The sequence below is a fragment of the Rutidosis leptorrhynchoides genome, chromosome 8 (genome assembly GCF_046630445.1).
Source record: "Rutidosis leptorrhynchoides isolate AG116_Rl617_1_P2 chromosome 8, CSIRO_AGI_Rlap_v1, whole genome shotgun sequence".
In the NCBI taxonomy this organism is placed as follows: Eukaryota; Viridiplantae; Streptophyta; class Magnoliopsida; order Asterales; family Asteraceae; genus Rutidosis; species Rutidosis leptorrhynchoides.
The window spans coordinates 164,020,450-164,037,456 of NC_092340.1; the positions used below are offsets into that span (position 1 = coordinate 164,020,450).

The 17,007-nt window shown below is 34.9% G+C and overlaps 1 protein-coding gene across 1 annotated transcript; it reads right to left on the reverse strand.

Annotated features, from left to right (window-relative positions):
- Positions 1 to 10,880: 10,880 nt before the first annotated feature.
- On the reverse strand, positions 10,881 to 16,156 carry LOC139863921 (uncharacterized). The gene is made up of 6 exons (XM_071852522.1): positions 15,940 to 16,156; positions 14,608 to 15,713; positions 13,493 to 13,683; positions 12,479 to 13,294; positions 11,445 to 11,528; positions 10,881 to 11,400 (listed from the first exon to the last, which is right to left on the reverse strand). The coding sequence occupies exons 1-6, from the start codon at positions 16,154 to 16,156 to the stop codon at positions 10,881 to 10,883; spliced, it is 2,934 nt and encodes a 977-aa protein (XP_071708623.1).
- Positions 16,157 to 17,007: the final 851 nt, after the last annotated feature.

The following is a 17,007-nucleotide window of genomic DNA, read 5'->3' on the forward strand; positions in this document are numbered from 1 at the left end:
TAGGTTTCATTTGTACTTATAACGTCGTAACTTGTGGTTGAACTATTCTTGTAAACTTTGAAACAATCTTTACATTTGAAATGAATGCGACAAATTTTTGGTCAAACATTATTTTAAAGACATACGACCACGTAATGGGACCTAAGTAGACAGCGCGTTAATGTTGGGTCGCTATAGATGGTATCAGAGTGTTGGTTGTAGGGATTTAGAGGTCATTGGTGTCAACCCCGAGCCATAGGGTACATTAGTGAGTCTAGACTACAACCGGCATATAAACTTGAAGTAGGAATTACTTGACTACTTATGCATTTATACTCGAACTCTTCTATTTGTATCTAACTCTTATTTCATCTTAATCTCACGTAGTTTAATTTGATTGACACGCCACCTTGACTTTATGAGGTAATGTCGAATGCACATGTGAATTAGGGTAATATAATTGCCGGGATTATATTACGGTGACTCATATGGACGTTCCGACATTATACCATAAAGAATTTAGGGCAAGTCAAGGAAAATTTTCTCTCTATCATTATTCCATATCACGATTAGTATTATTGAGAATACTAATCAACGATATTCTTGTGTCATGAAGGAACAATGGCTCACCGAGGTCAAAACAACACTCCTCCTGAAACTCTCGAACAAGCTCTTTAACGAATGATAGCCACCGCCGTGGATGCGGTCATGGACGGTTACTCCTCTAAAAACAACAACAATCATGGAGCCGGTGATTCAAATGAGGGGTGCTCCTACAAGAACTTCATGGTATAACGACCCGTCCTAAACCATCTGGACGAATACATTACATTTGGTTACATCGCGAGGTACTTGACCTCTTTATGATACATTTTACAAACATTGCATTCGTTTTTAAAAGACAAACTTTCATTACATCGAAAGTTGACGGCATGCATAACATTTCATAAAATATCCAACTATAATTGACTTAATAATAATCTTGATGAACTCAACGACTCGAATGCAACGTCTTTTGAAATATGTCATGAATGACTCCAAGTAATATCTCTAAAATGAGCAAATGCACAGGAAGATTTCTTTCATACCTGAGAATAAACATGCTTTAAAGTGTCAACCAAAAGGTTGGTGAGTTCATTAGTTTATCATAATCGATCAATTTCATCATTTTAATAGACCACAAGATTTTCATTTTCATTTCTCATAAATATATGTCCAATGCATAGAGACAAAAATAATCATTCATATGGATTGAACACCTGGTAATCGACCTTAACAAGATGCATATAGAATATCCCCATCATTCTGGGACTCCCTTCGGACATGATAAATTCGAAGTACTAAAGCATCTGGTACTTTGGATGGGGCTTGTTGGGCCTAATAGATCTATCTTTAGGATTCGAGTCGTTTAGGGTATCTGTTCCCTAATTCTTAGATTACCAGACTAAAAAGGGGCATATTCGGTTTAATAATTCAACCATAGAATGTAGTTTCGATTACTTGTATCTATTTCGTAAAACAGTTATAAAAGCAGCGCATGTATTCTCAGTCCCAAAAATATATATTGCAAAAGCATTTCGAAAGGGAGCAAATGAAACTCACTATAATGTATTTTGTAGTAAAAATACATATGACGATATTGAACAATGCAGGGTTGGCCTCGGATTCACGAACCTATATCATTTATATATATATATTAACACATATAATGGTAATTCAAACAAATTTATATATATTATTAGTGATTTAATTGTTATTTTAATTATATGTTTCATTAATAATTTAATTAACTATATTTATTTTATATACTTTAGAAAAATGTTAGTAATACAAATAATGATAATAGTAATAATAATGTTTAAAAATAATATTTTTAATGTTAAATGTAATAATGATGATAATGATAATAGTAATGAAAATAATAGTAATAACAATAATATTTGTAATACTTAGTAATAATAATACTAATAATAATTATAGTATTAATAATAAAAAATGATAAAAAATAATAATGATACTTATTTTATTAATTCATAAAATGATAATATTAGTAATAATATTACTTATGTTAATACTAAAAATGATACAATAATAATATTAGTAATGGTTATAGAAACACTACCTCAAAGATGTTGTCCCTAAAAAAAAATGCCCAAGTCCGGGTTTGAACCCGAGACGTCCCGCTAACTCGATAACATCCTAAACATTCTATCACAATTTCATTTCTGATTTAACCACTACCCTAATTCATTTACTCAATGAATGTGCTCCCTTCTTCTTCATAGTTCCTATGAAATCGTCATCATCATTTTATGTTCATAATATCATCGTCATCCTGACCAATATTATTATCATTGATCATGAATCATTTTCAACATAAGATCACACGCATCATCATCTAATTATCTTGTATCAATGCTATTTCCCTCATCATCATTATTCGGCCCAATCATAAAACAGGAACCGAATCTCGGCCCAACAGTTAAATTTTTCTAAACTCATTTACTAGCCTAACTCAGAGTCCGCTAAGCTTAATGGACTGCAGTAGCCCAACTACCTTTGTTAGCCTTTTTAAATAAAAGTTCATGATGTAACATAATGTTTGGAATTTTACTTCTGTATTGTTCTATTGAGATACACCCAAGCCACCACCGTTCTTCTTTCGCACCTCATGTTTTTATTCATCATCATTTATATCATCTATCACTTATTGACATTGTTTATCATAACAAAATTACGGGATCAGCATTACAGCAAAAACCAAATGAACAATATAATAATTGAACTTTGGCCCAAAACACCAACAGTACGTGGCCTAGCATGGAAATATTTCGAAGCCCACATCTCTATTATTTAAACCATCATCTTCTAATTTATTTAAGTTCAGTCCTATACAACTAGTCCATAAATAATCCGATAAGTTTAATCAGCCATCATTTCAACATATTTTTATTATATACAAATATAGTGGAGGTAGTATGGATGTCGGCCAAAAAGTAAAAGTCACACAACCATATATCATCTTGATCACGATCCACATCATCATCATTTGTCATCTACTCGTACTATCAATATCATCATACGTAACACTTCATCATTCTATAATACTTTAATCGTTTTCTAATCTTAACCGCCATCATCATCATCTTCACGAGTCATCATCATTTTTAATAACTCGTTCAATTTAATTACAAGGGAACCGAAATAAAAGCTTGGGTTATCTAAAGTGTTACATTCCAACTAGAACATGACGAGCCCACAACTATTTAAAAGTCCACTAAACAAACAAGTCCTAATTGAATAACCATTTAATTTAGTCCGTAATATGTGGGAATATTTCAAGGATTCGAATAGTCATCCCATTGGTGGGCTCTTGTTGTCAAAGAAAAAGGAGACAGGAAATAATTAACAACACATCATCATCGTGTTTCAACTTTTTTTTTATTATATCAATATCATATACTTTATCTTACCCGTAATATTCTAATAGCTGTATAACCGGAAGTATGACTGCCATGGCATCCGGATGGAACTGTTACAATAGTGGTGGTAACCTCCTCAATCGTTTAGCAATGCAGCAACAATTAATTAGCATGCAGGTTTGCTGTAGTTGCAGTAATCAGAATTAGAATTGGGAGAGAGAAAAGATGAGAGAGAGTAGAGAGATTGGTGGTTGTTAAGGCTTGGGGTTGTTCTTATTTCAAGCAGAATCAGTAAGTAGGTGAGGGTGGTCATGGAGACGGGGTGGCGATTAAGGTTGAAGATTGGTGGTGAAGTGATGGCTCGGAGAGAAAACAAGAAAGAAGTGGGTGTGATATTTGTAGTCGTAAAGAAGAAGTAGCTAGTATAACAAGGTGGTAGCGGGTTTGATCGATCATAAAAAGAATGACACAAACTCAACGATTGTGGTGATGATGGACGATAGTTGAGTTGGTTTGGATGGTGGTTCTTGTCGACTACATCTATCTAGAATAGAAAGGTTTTCGGGTTTGAGGTGGCAACCGTGAATAATTGTGTGGTGTTGGGTCTTAACTAAATCAAGTGGGTTTATAGCAGTAGTTAAGTAATGGTGGTTGATGAAGATGGTGGCGTGTGGTTGCAGCCGTAAAGAAGAAGGAAGGTGATGATGGTTGTTCATTGATCCAAGAATAAGAAAAAAGAGAAGTGAGTAGCAGTGGATTTGAGTGATATTAACATATATGAGATAGATATATATATTTGAAACGGAGTGAGGCTCTAACAAATACAGTGAGCACAGTAATCAATCAATCAAGATCAATATCAAAAATTAAATCACGGGTGAGATTAGTGATATGAAATGATAGCAACAAATAATAGAAAGTAGGAGCTGGTGGGGTTTGTAAATAACAAGGATAATGATCGATTTGTATGTATGTATGTCGACCATTTCCCTAAGCAGAATATGAACATAGGATATGATCATAAAATAACAAAAGTTTTGATATGAAAACAGAATTTTCTAATTATCTGTCTTTCTATTTTATATTAAATTAATATTATTAATTAATAATAATAATACTAAAAATAATAATTATATTAATAGTAATAATAATAATAATAATAAATAATAATGATAAAAAATAATTATAAAATTAATAATAATAATAATGATAATAATAAATTGTATTATTTCCTAATAATAACAATAATAATAACTATACTAATAATATTGATTAATGATAACGGTAATAAAATAATAAATTCTAGAAATGATAGTAGTAACAATATCTAATAATAATATAACAATTTACATGTATCTATTTACAAATAGTTGTTTCGTGAATCGTCGGGAATGGTCGAAGGTCAATTGAATATATGAAACAGTTCAAAATTTTTGAGACTCAACATTACAGACTTTGCTTATCGTAACGAAATCATATGAAGATTAAGTTTAAATTTGGTCGGAAATTTTTGGGTCGTCACACATGGGGTATAAACCTCCCACTTTCGATGGAACCGGGGGACCGGTTGCTCTCACCCGATGGTTCGAACAAACGGAAGTCCTTTTTAGAATAAGCGGCTGTCGGGACCAAGATAAGGTCAAGTTTTCCACCCTCACTTTCACCGATATTGCTCTCTCATGGTGGAACACGTATGTACAATCGGTGGGTACCGATGAAGCCCACACACTCTCTTGGACCGAACTAAGAGAAAGAATGATCACCGAATACTTCCCGACCGATGAGGCTCGAAGGCTCGAACAGGGGCTAAGAAATTTAAAAACAGTCGGGGATGATCTCAAAGCTTATAATCAACGGTTTGTCGAACTAGCCTTAATATGTCCAACCCTCATGACTCCAGAGTCCCTAAGAGTTAAACTTTACATGGATGGCCTCCCTAAGAGCATTCAATACAGGGTAATGTCATCAAGACCCGCTAACCTACAAGAGGATTTAACGATGGCCCGCCAATTTATAGAAACGGTGGATGAATTTGAAGCGCCGACACCAACGACCGAGGATCGATCGGGTAGCAACAAAAGAAAAAGGGAAGCCTCTCAATCAAGCAACCTCAACCGCAACGACTTCACCAAGAAGCCTTTCGCCCCCGGCGGCAAGAAGGGGTATGCCAGAAACCTACCTTATTGTAACAAGTGCCACAAACATCATTATGGTGAATGTGGCAAGCCATTTTGCATCAAGTGTCAAAGAAGTGGCCATGTGGCCAGCGATTGTAAAAGTACCGTCCCCGTCGCTCAAAAGGGGCCCAATGTGCCAAAAGCGGGTGTTTGTTTCAAATGTGGCCAACCGGGTCATTTTAGAAATGCATGCCCAAAGAATAAAGTTAAAACAAACGCACGCCGTTGAGCTTTCAACACTAACGCCAAGGATTCCCGAGATGACAATGAACTAGTCATGGGTACGTTTCTTCTCAACAACTCTTATATTTCTTGTCTATTCGATTCGGGTGCCGATGAATGTTTTGTATCCAAGGCTTTGACTCCTACTCCTTGCACTCCACCATTTTCCTTAAATACTACTTATGCCATTCAAGTGACCAACGGAAAACTATTGCGTGCCGACAAATTTTATCGGAGGGTGTACGTTAAACTTTTTGGGTAAAGAATTCGAAATTGACTTGATACCAAGGAATAGAACTAGGAAGCTCGAAACCTAGTCGTTAAGAAGAAAGTGTTTTCCTTTCATGTGTATAGATTAGCGTGAACTAAATAATTTCTGATTAAGAACCGATATCCTTTTTCCCGTACCAATGACCTCATGATCAATTACAAGGATTTCGTGTGTATCCCAAAATCGACCTCCATTCCGGTTATCATCAATTGAGGGTTAAGGGAAAAAGATGTCTCCAAAACCGCTTCCCAAACTCGTTACGATAGTTATGAATTTCTTTTAGTGTCGTTCAGTTTAACTAAGGCTTCGTCCGTATTCATGGGCCTTATAAATCGCGTATGCAAACTTATCTAGACAAATCCGTTATCATATTCATAGGTGATGTCTTAACCTATTCAATTCAAGCGAAGAAGAAAACGAACAACATCTCCGTCTTACACTCGAACTCATGAGAAAAGAGCAACTCTATGCCGAATTCTCCAAGTGAGAATTTTGGTTAAACGAAGTCCAAATTCTAAACCATGTTGTTAGTGGTCAAGGTATTATAGTAGATCTCGCGAAAATCGAAGCCACACGTAATGGATAAAACCCTCACTACTCTGACTTGTATTCGTAAAATCTTGGATCTCGCCGGTTATTACCGAAGATTCTTTTCCGACTTTTCCCGTATCGTTCGTCCTTAAATCTCTCCGTGTCCGAACCTCGAACGTGATTATCCACACCAACCTGATTAGCTAAATTCATGTCGCACAAGATGGAACTCAAATATAGAAATATTTCTACGTGAACGCCTGAAAGGCATACTCTTTTGACTCTAAATCAAGGAAACTGAAATTCGTTACTTTGCACGAAGAATTTGAATACTTAATTATGGACCCGATCAATTTTTCTCATCACCACGTACCACGTTACATAACTCTGTTATTTCATTATTACCGTCTGATATTACTGGGACCCAAGATAATACACAACCCAAGGATACCTCTTTCTTCTTTGACTTATCGTCCTTATGCTTCTGATATACGGCCAACTACTACTCAACACCGAACTATACAACTACGTGTACTATCCCGTTCCCATAAAGTCTCAACATTTGGCCACAAGATGCGCGATGTGACTACATCAAGATGAAAACTCATACTATTCAAAAACTCTCGTTTTGCTCCTATATTTTTCTCTCATACTTCCGTATATGGAAACCTTTTATCTAAATTCTCAATGGAGAGATAAACTCTTCACGTATTACTAGTATTCGCCACGAGGGTGAATAGCCCTGACGAATGTTTTCTGTAGCTGATAAGAAACTTGTTCCAACAAACGTTTTCGAGCCCTAACTAACTTGTTCAAACCCATCTTAAAGAATTCTATTCCAACACAGAGTACCATTGTCAATTATCTCGGATCACAATATTCTTTTCACTTCTAGTATTACAAGAAGCCTTAGGAACACGTTTAAACATGAGTACCGCGTATCATCCACAAACCGAAGGACCAAGCAAACGTACAATTCAAATCTTGGAAAGACATTTTACAAACATGTATTGTTACTTTTAGTTGTTTCCCTCTTACAACAGTAGTTACCAATCGTGTATTAACGCCGCACTTTTCAAAACTTTATATGACCACAAATGTCATTCTCTTTTTTCGTTAGGCCGAAGTAGGTGACAAGCAAATCACCGGATCCAAACTCATTCAAGAAATAACCGATAAGATCGTTCAAGTCCGAGAAGGGCTCAAGAAGGCCCGTAGTTGCCAAAAGGGTCATGCCGATGTTAGACGTAAACCTCTCGAACTCCATGTGAGTGACCGCGTAGTATTAAAAAGTTGCACCTTGGAAAGGTGCAATTCGTTTTGGGAACTGGGAAAGTTATATCCGCGATATTGATCCTTTTGAAATCTTGGGGCGTATTAGACCCGCTACATACCGTTTAGATCTTCTGACTCATTTAAGTTTCCGTTTATCCTACATTCCATGTATCAAACTTACAGAAGTGTTTTACCGAACAAGAACTTGTTATTCCTTTCGATGAACTTATTATCGATGACACACTTCACTTCCTAGGAGGACCAGTTGAAATTGCGAATCGTGAAGCCAAACTCTAAAACAACATAAAGATCCCGATTGTCAAGTTCGTTGTAATGCCCAAGGGAGTACCTTCACTCATTCGTAAAATTTACAATACAAGGTCTCGAGGAAGAGACAACGACTACTACTTCCAACTAAATTTCGGGACGAAATTTCTTTTAAGGTGTGGGTAATGTAACATCCCGCATTTTCCCATTAAATTATTTTAACGCCCGTCTTTTTTTATATATATTATCTTTCGTATCTAGATTTGTATCTTCCGTTAGCTAATGTTCTTAATATTTTCGTTATTGGATTATAACATCTCCCGTTTACTCTCCTGTATTTCAAAATAATTCGTTTGGTTAATTCACTCACTCGCATCCAATTTCGAGGGACTAGTTTTGCCACTTGACTAAAGAGGTGACTAGTGGTTGACTAGTCAACCACTTTACCACCACTCATTCATTCATTTCATCTTTTCTCTCTTCCTCCCACTTCCATTTTTGCTCTCAACTCACCAAATCACTCAATCATCATCTAATTCAGATCTAGGAAGCTCACAACAAATCTGACTACATATTCGTGATCCTCTCTTCATCCTCTACGTTTTGATACAAATTTCATCTCATTTGGGTAACTTTCTAAAAACACTAGATTTCTTGTTCTTGATGTTTTTGACTTATAAAAGTGTTAATTAGTGTCTATGGCTCAAATCTAACATGAATATGTGTATGGTTTGCTCGATTTGTTGTTTTGAGTAACTAGCTTGAATATGAAAAATGGGTGTGCTTAATCTTGAACTTTGGATGATTAAATGTTGTTTAAATGTTAAAGTTCATGTGTTAAATATGTTACCAGCATCACTAGCTTCATTTTGATGTGTAGGTTGATTTAGAAAATCTCCATTTACAAAATGATTGAATTCTTGATTTTGGTTAGTGTTTGATGAACTTTGAAATGAACTTTTGATACATTGAATGCTATGACATGTTGTTAGTAAGTGTTTAGTTGCAATGTATGTTTAATTACCTTTGAAACGGTGTATGGTATGCGTAAATTGGATTCCCGAATCACCGTTTGCATTTTTGAGCTTGAAACGTTAAATAATGATCATTTATTGAGGTTTTCATTGTTGTTAATTATGGATTTGATTGATGAAATGTGTTTAGTTGTATTCCTCGCTAAATTACCTTTCCAATGATGTATGGTATGCATTTTAGGTGTTTACGATTCATTAGTTATGATAAATTGAAGTTTGGATAAGACTTGAACAATTTAAACAGCCCAGGTACCAGCTCCCGCACAGTGTCACGGCGCGGCCCTTCTGTGTCGCGGTGCGGCAATAACCGTGTTTAGGGACTGATCAACCTTTCCATTTTTTATTTAATTCTAACTATGCTACGCACCTCCGATTAACATGAAACTTGGCCAACATGCTTATATATGATTAAAAACCTCAGAAAAATAGTTCAGGACCCGACCCGAACGTGTTGACTTTTTCGTTGACTTTGACTTGACCAAAGTTGACTTTTATTCAAACTTAACCAAACACTTATGCAATTGTTCTAACATGCTTTAATACTTATATCTTGCATGAAACTTGACAATTTGATTCACATGCTATATAATCGAGTCGTAACGAGCCATAGCACTAATTGAACAACTTTGACCAATCGTGTTTACCGTTATTGATACAACCTACTTGTTTAGGTCAAGACAAGCAATTGTCCTTACACACGTTTACTTGTGAAGTAATTTATTACTCGTGCACTCAAGGTGAGATCATAGTCCCACTTTTACTCTTTTAAACTTACATCTGGGATGAGAAAACATAAACATTTCGTTTTACAAAGTGAACACAAGTACGAAAACAAACATTCTACATACGAGTTAGAACAAAATCCTCAATTCGATTATCATTAGTTACACTTGCCGGGTGTAAGCGAGAACTTATGTTGTATGGCCATACGGGTTTAACAAACCCTCATTCGGACGGTTCGCTACCGTTATTGGATGAAATATATTTTCGAGAAACAGTGTATATTCTAACACTATTGTGATGGGGTTCTATGGATGGAAAGTTAAGCCTTGATAATTGGGTGCTCGTGATAACAAATTTTAGAATGGTTTAATATTACTTCAATGTTATAATTATTGTGGTTCATTTGTACTTACTTACTTACTTAAACCTATGATTTCACCAACGTTTTCGTTGACAAATTTCTATGTTTTTCTCAGGTCCTTGAACGTTTTGTGATATATGCTTCCGCTCATTATTTTGATACTTGCATTGGATGTCGAGTATATATGCATACATGGAGCGTCTTTTGGCTACTTTTAAATTGTGTCGCATAGGTTTCATTTGTACTTATAACGTTGTAACGTAACTTGTGGTTGAACTATTCTTGTAAACTTTGAAACAATCTTTACATTTGAAATGAATGCGACATATTTTTGGTCAAACGTTATTTTAAAGACTTACGACCACGTAATGGGACCTAAGTAGACGGCGCCGTCAATGACGATTTTTTCGGGTCGCTACAAGTACCAACAATATGGCTGAGTTAGCTTCTCAGTGTTCTCCTTCCTCAAGGAGATAGTGTGAGAAACCAGAACATGAAAAAAACGCATGTACGGAAAGATAATATGCTTCCTCCTCACATCATTATTAAGAAAACCCATAGTATGGTCACCAACTCACTCCAAGCAACATCATTGTCAAAACCCTGATTAGTACCCGATCAGCCCTGTCTAGCAGTACTCGCAAGATAACCCTCAAACCAAGTCTCATCAACAGGCTCCCTATAAATACCCAAAGTTCGAGCAATATCAACCATGCTCATGGACTGCTCATGTCCACCCAAATAAAATCTGAAAAACGAAGTATCCGTCACACCCTGAATGTGATGAGAGCAGATAGTAGAGGATAACAGCTCATAAACCAGACTAGGATAGATGGTCTCCCGAATTTTAAACGAGTTGAACCAATCCTCAAACACAACACTCATCCCCCCTCTATTAGCCAGGGGTACCAAATAGTTAATCTGTAGCATCTCCTTATAAGTATCATATAAACCAGCTGAGTCAAGAGCAGACCAATAAATCTCATAAGGAGCCAACATCTCCTGACGCAGCATTCTTTTGAGCCTGCGTGCCATGGTTTCAAACCTAGGATCATCCCGAGGAAACCTTTGCCATTCGTACAAAGTGGCCCAGTTGATTCTGATTTCAACACTCAGGTTCTTCCCTGTTCCCAACTCTCTGTTTAACACAATTCAAATAAACATTAGCAATAAAAAGTAAACAGCTCCACGAAGCCGGTGGCTTCATTAAGCCATGCCGGAGGCTTCATAACCTGCATAACAAATTTCAAATATTTTCCCAGAAACCTGTTCAAACAGCATATTTCTCAAATAGGATATAATTATCAGGATGCCGGTGGCTTCCTTATAATGCCGACGGCTTCATACGTGTTTCCAGAATTTTTTGGGTTTTTCATAATTCATCAATTTAAGTCTATTAACATCAAGTAAATAAATCCAACAGCGATTAACAAGTATTTCATAGCAATTCATAACCCAGCACTTATCTAACAACAAAAATTTATCAAGGAATCAAATGGATGAGGCCGGCGACTCCAATTTAATGCCGGCGGCTTCATGTTTTTACAGAGGAAGCATATCAGTTTTTTTTCCAGAAATTAAAAGGATTTTGACAATACAAAGTTAAAAATCAAAACTTACTCTTTCAGCCATGAGTGATTAGAAGTTGGATTAAGAAAACAACAAATTTTCTTCTTGTGAGCGTTTTTGAATAATTGTGGGTGTAAAAATGAAGAAATGGGGGCAGTTTAGGGTTTAAAACTGTCTGTAGTGCAAGGCCGGCGGCTTTAAATCCAAGCCGGCTGCTGAATGACAGGGTGCAGCTTTTGCTGATTTTACCAGGCCGGCGGCTTCGTTTTAATTTTTCAAATTTTCAATTTTTCGATTTTTTTTTTAAATAATATACAAAAATTTTACAAACTCTACAGCTTTTAAGTCATGATTTTTAAGTTTTAATGGTGGTGAGGGAGATTACTTCCCCTCCAGGTAATGCAACTTTTTCGAAATAGATTTTTAATCGATGCCCATTTATTTTAAATGTTTATCCCTTTTTATTATATAATTCAACATATCCAGTAGAAAAAGATTGCTTAACTATAAAAGGACCCATCCATCTAGATTTTAACTTTCCAGGAGAAAATTTATATTTTGATTGAAAAATTAAGACTTTATCCCCTGGTTGAAATCTTTTGATGTTATTAAGAAATCTTTTGATGTTTTTAATTCGTGCATCGTGCCATCTTTTCGTTTTCTTTTTATAAATCATTGAATTTTCATAAGCAGAAAGCCTAAGTTCATCAAGTTGGTTTAGTTGAAGTAATCTATGTTTTTCTGTTTCTTTTGGATCTAAGTTACATTGTTTTAAAGCCCAATATGCGCGGTGTTCAATTTCAACGGGTATGTGACAAGCTTTTCCATAAACCGACCTAAAAGGAGTAGTTCCTATAGGTGTTTTGTAGGCAGTTCGGATAGCCCATAATGCATCATCTAAATTTTGAGACCAAAGTTTTGGGTTATATTTAACTGTTCGTTCGAGTATTCTTTTCAATCCTCTATTAGTGTTTTTAACTTGACCACTTGTTTGAGGGTGGTAAGCTGTAGAAAAATGATTGTTAACACCATATCTTTTAAGAACTCTTTCAAGTAGTTGATTAGTGAAATGGGTTCCATGGTCACTAATTAAAGCTTTAGGAAAACCAAATTGACAAAATAATTTCTTAAGAAAGTCAACTACTACTCGCGAGTCATTAGTGGGAAGAGCTTTTGCTTCAGCCCATTTAGAAACGTAGTCAATAGCTACAATAATGTATTGATTTTTTTTAGAAGATGGGAATGGTCGCATGAAATCAATACCCCACACATCAAATATTTCACATACTTGAATATTTTGACGGGGCATTTCATCACGTTTTGAGAGATTTCCTCCTCGTTGGCATGCATCACACGATCGAAGTAATTTATGCGCATCTTGAAATATGATAGGCCAATAAAGTCCTGAATCTAACACTTTGCGAGCTGTGTAATTCAGACCAAAATGTCCTCCTGGTGCACTACTATGGCATTGTATTAGGATTTCATTTGCTTCTTTACCATGTACGCAACGTCGAATAATTTGGTCGGGTCCTACTTTAAATAAGTAAGGACTTTCCCAAAACTAATATTTTAAATCGGCGAAGAATTTTTTTCTTTGTTGATACGTTAAGTCTTCTCTTAATTCTTTTGCAACTAAATAGTTTGCAAAGTCAGCAAACCATGGGTATGACTCATCAGAGATCATCACGAGACATTCATCGGGGAATGTGTCTCTAATTTCGGTTGAATTGTCTAGATTAAGATTCTCTAAACGTGAAAGATGATCTGCTGCCAGATTTTCAGTTCCTTTTTTTATCAATAACTTGCATATGAAATTTTTGAAGGAGTAAAACCCATCGTAAGAGTCAAGCTTTAGAGTCAGGTTTATTAAGCAGGTATTTAAGCACAGAGTGATCGGTATAAACTGTTACTTTATTCTTTACTAAGTTTGGACGAAATTTATCGAGTGCGAAGACTATAGCTAATAACTCTTTTTCAGTAGATGTATAATTTAATTGAGCTCCTGCTAATGTTTTGCTAGCATAGTAGATTGGATGAAAATGTTTTTCTTTTCATTGTCCTAAGACAGCTCCTATAGCATAATCACTAGCGTCGCACATAAGTTCGAAAGGTTTGGACCAGTCAGGTGATATTATAATAGGTGCGTTAGTAAGTTTTTCTTTTAAGATGGAGAACGCATTTTTACAATCTTCATTAAATTCAAAAGGTGGTTGGAAATAACATTGATTTTTTGCTTTATCAACTTCAATTCCTTTATTAGAAATTTTATGACCAAGGACAATGCCTTCTTTTACCATAAAAGAACAAGATTCGTTTTTTCACAACGAGCAAGCATCTTATCGAGATTGGATAGACAAGAGTCAAAGGATGTTCCAAAGACGGAAAAATCTTCCATATAGACTTCCATAAAATCTTCCACCATGTCGTGAAAGATAGCGGTCATACATCTTTGGAAGGTGCCAGGGGCATTGCATAACCCAAAAGGCATTCTTCGATAAGCAAAAGTACCAAAAGGATCCTTAGGATCTATCGGAATTTGGAAATATCCAAAGAAACCATACACGAAACAATAATATTCCTTGCCAGCTAATCTTTCAATCATTTGATCAATAAATGGAAGCAGGAAATGATCCTTTTGAGTAACTTCGTTTAATTTACGTTAATCTATACAAACTCGCCAACCGGTAACGATTCGAGTGGGAATTAATTCATTATTTTCATTTTGGACAACAATGGTTCCTCCCATTTTAGGGACACACTGTACTGGACCAACCCGTTGGCTATCGGATATCGGATAAATCATTCTTGCATCTAACAATTTTAAAACTTCCTTTTTTATGACTTCAACCATGTTAGGGTTTAGACGTCTTTGTCTTTGAATTACGGGTTTTGCGTTTTCTTCTAATAGAATCTTATGAGTACAGAAGGTGGGATCAATTCCCGGAATATCAGAGGTTTTCCAAGCGAAATCCTTTTTATGTTTCTTTAGGACTTCCAAGAGTTGCTCTTTTTGATTTTTAGATAATTTGGAGGAAATGATTACGGGAAGTTCAGAATCACCTTTTAGAAAAACATATTCTAAATGAGAAGGAAATTCTTTAAATTCTAGTTTTAGTGGTGCTTCGAGAGAGTGTTTTATTCTTAATTCATCAGTTATAGGTTCGTGTTCTTCTTCTGTTATGAAATCATTTAGTTCATCTTTCATTAATTCTTCAAACTCATCATCAAGATTTTCTTCTTTTATTGCGCATACAAATTCATCTATATCCATTGATAAAAATTTATCGAATTCCTCTTCAATGCATGTTTCTACATGTTTTATCGTTCGACAAGAAAGAACTAATTCAAGATTATTATTTAAAGTAATTATGTCGTCTCCTATCCCTAAACTATATGTCTTAGTCTGCGTTTGAAATTCTAAAGCAGCAGTTCTTAGAAATGGTCTTCCTAATATTATTGGAATTTTATCATTTTCTTTCATCTCTAGGACAACAAAGTCTTCGGGAAAAGTGAATTTATCAATTTTTACAGGTATGTTTTCGGCTATTCCCATTGGGTAATTAAAAGAACTATCGGCCAAGCAAATAGACATTCTAGTGGAAGTTATTTCTCCTAGACCTAGTCTTTTATATAATGCATATGACATTAAATTAATACTAGCACCGGTTTCAGCCAACGCTTGATATATTCTCAAATCATTAAATGAGCACGGGACAATAATACTTCCTGCATCTCCTAGTTTTTCGGCTATATCAAATTTTTGAAAAATAGTTTTACATTCTTTTATAATAAATCTAGAGGAATTTTTAGCGTCTTTGCCTTTATTAGATAACAAGGTTTTCAAATATTTTCCATAATGTGGATTCTCTTTTAATAAATCTATCAAAGGAATATTAACATTTATCTTATTAAACATAAAAGTTTTTTGTTGTTTAGCTTTCCTTAGTTGTTGAGGGTATGGAACAGGTTCTAAGGGCTTGTCAATTTTAGGTGGTAAATTTGTTTTTAAGGAAGTTTCATCATTACCTTTTTTAATACTAGCTTCATCAAGTGGTTCATAATTTTCCTCTTAACTAGGTGTGACAGGGTCTTGTGTTATTTTAACTCGCAGTAGTTATAGCTTGTATTTCTAAACTTCCCCTTGGATTCTCTAACGTATTAGATGGTAGTGTTCCAGCTTCCCTAATAGCTAATTGTTTAGATAAGGTTCCTAGATCTTTTTCTAAATTAAGTATCAAATTTTGATGATTATGATATAACTCAGAGATTTTATATAAGATCACATTATTTAAATCAGTTTGATTGTAGATATATCCTCTCATTATGTCTGCTAATCCCTTACTTATAGTTTCTTCCTGTGATACCCGAGAGACATTTTCTATAATAGATTTTTCTTTCAATTCCCTTAACTCTTTTTCTAAAATTTCTAATTTATCCTGTAAAGAAGTTATCTCGTTTCTAATTTTAATTTCTTGTTGATATTTATTTAATTTATACCGATCATGTGACTAAATGGCTAAATCGAAAATTAACTGCTGTAAGTCCCTGGGAGTTTTAGAAAGGGCTGCACCTCCAGCGGCGGTGTCGATTTCTTTTCTAGTAGCTACAGTAATATTTTTGTAGATTTGCATTAATCTTTGAACATCATTTAATCCATGTTGAGGGCATGACTTTATTAATTTTTGATATCTAGTCCAAGTATCATATAAAGTTTCTTGAGGTTCTTGTTTAAATTGATTTATTTCATTTTGTAATCTTATCATTTTAGAAGGTAGGAAGAATCATTTTAAGAATTTTTCAACCATTTGATCCAATGTAGAGATTTTACTTTCAGCAAGTTGGTTAAACTAATCTTTAGCTTCTCCCTTGAGTGTCCAAGAAAAAAGGATAAGATAAATATGTTCATCTTCTATTTGATTATATTTAAAAAGCGTGCACATACTAGTAAAGTTACGGAGATGTTGATAAGCATCTTCTTCAATAGTTCCATTAAAAGGACATTCTTCTTTAATTAGGTCTAGTATTTATTTTTCAATACTGAAATTAGTTTTAATAGTTGGTGGGATTAAAGTGGTTCCATGAATTTGTCTTGAAGCTCTTAAGTGATCTTCTATAGAAAGATTTAAATCATTCATTGTGTATTTCTAAGTGTTTCAAGTGCTTTAAGTATTTT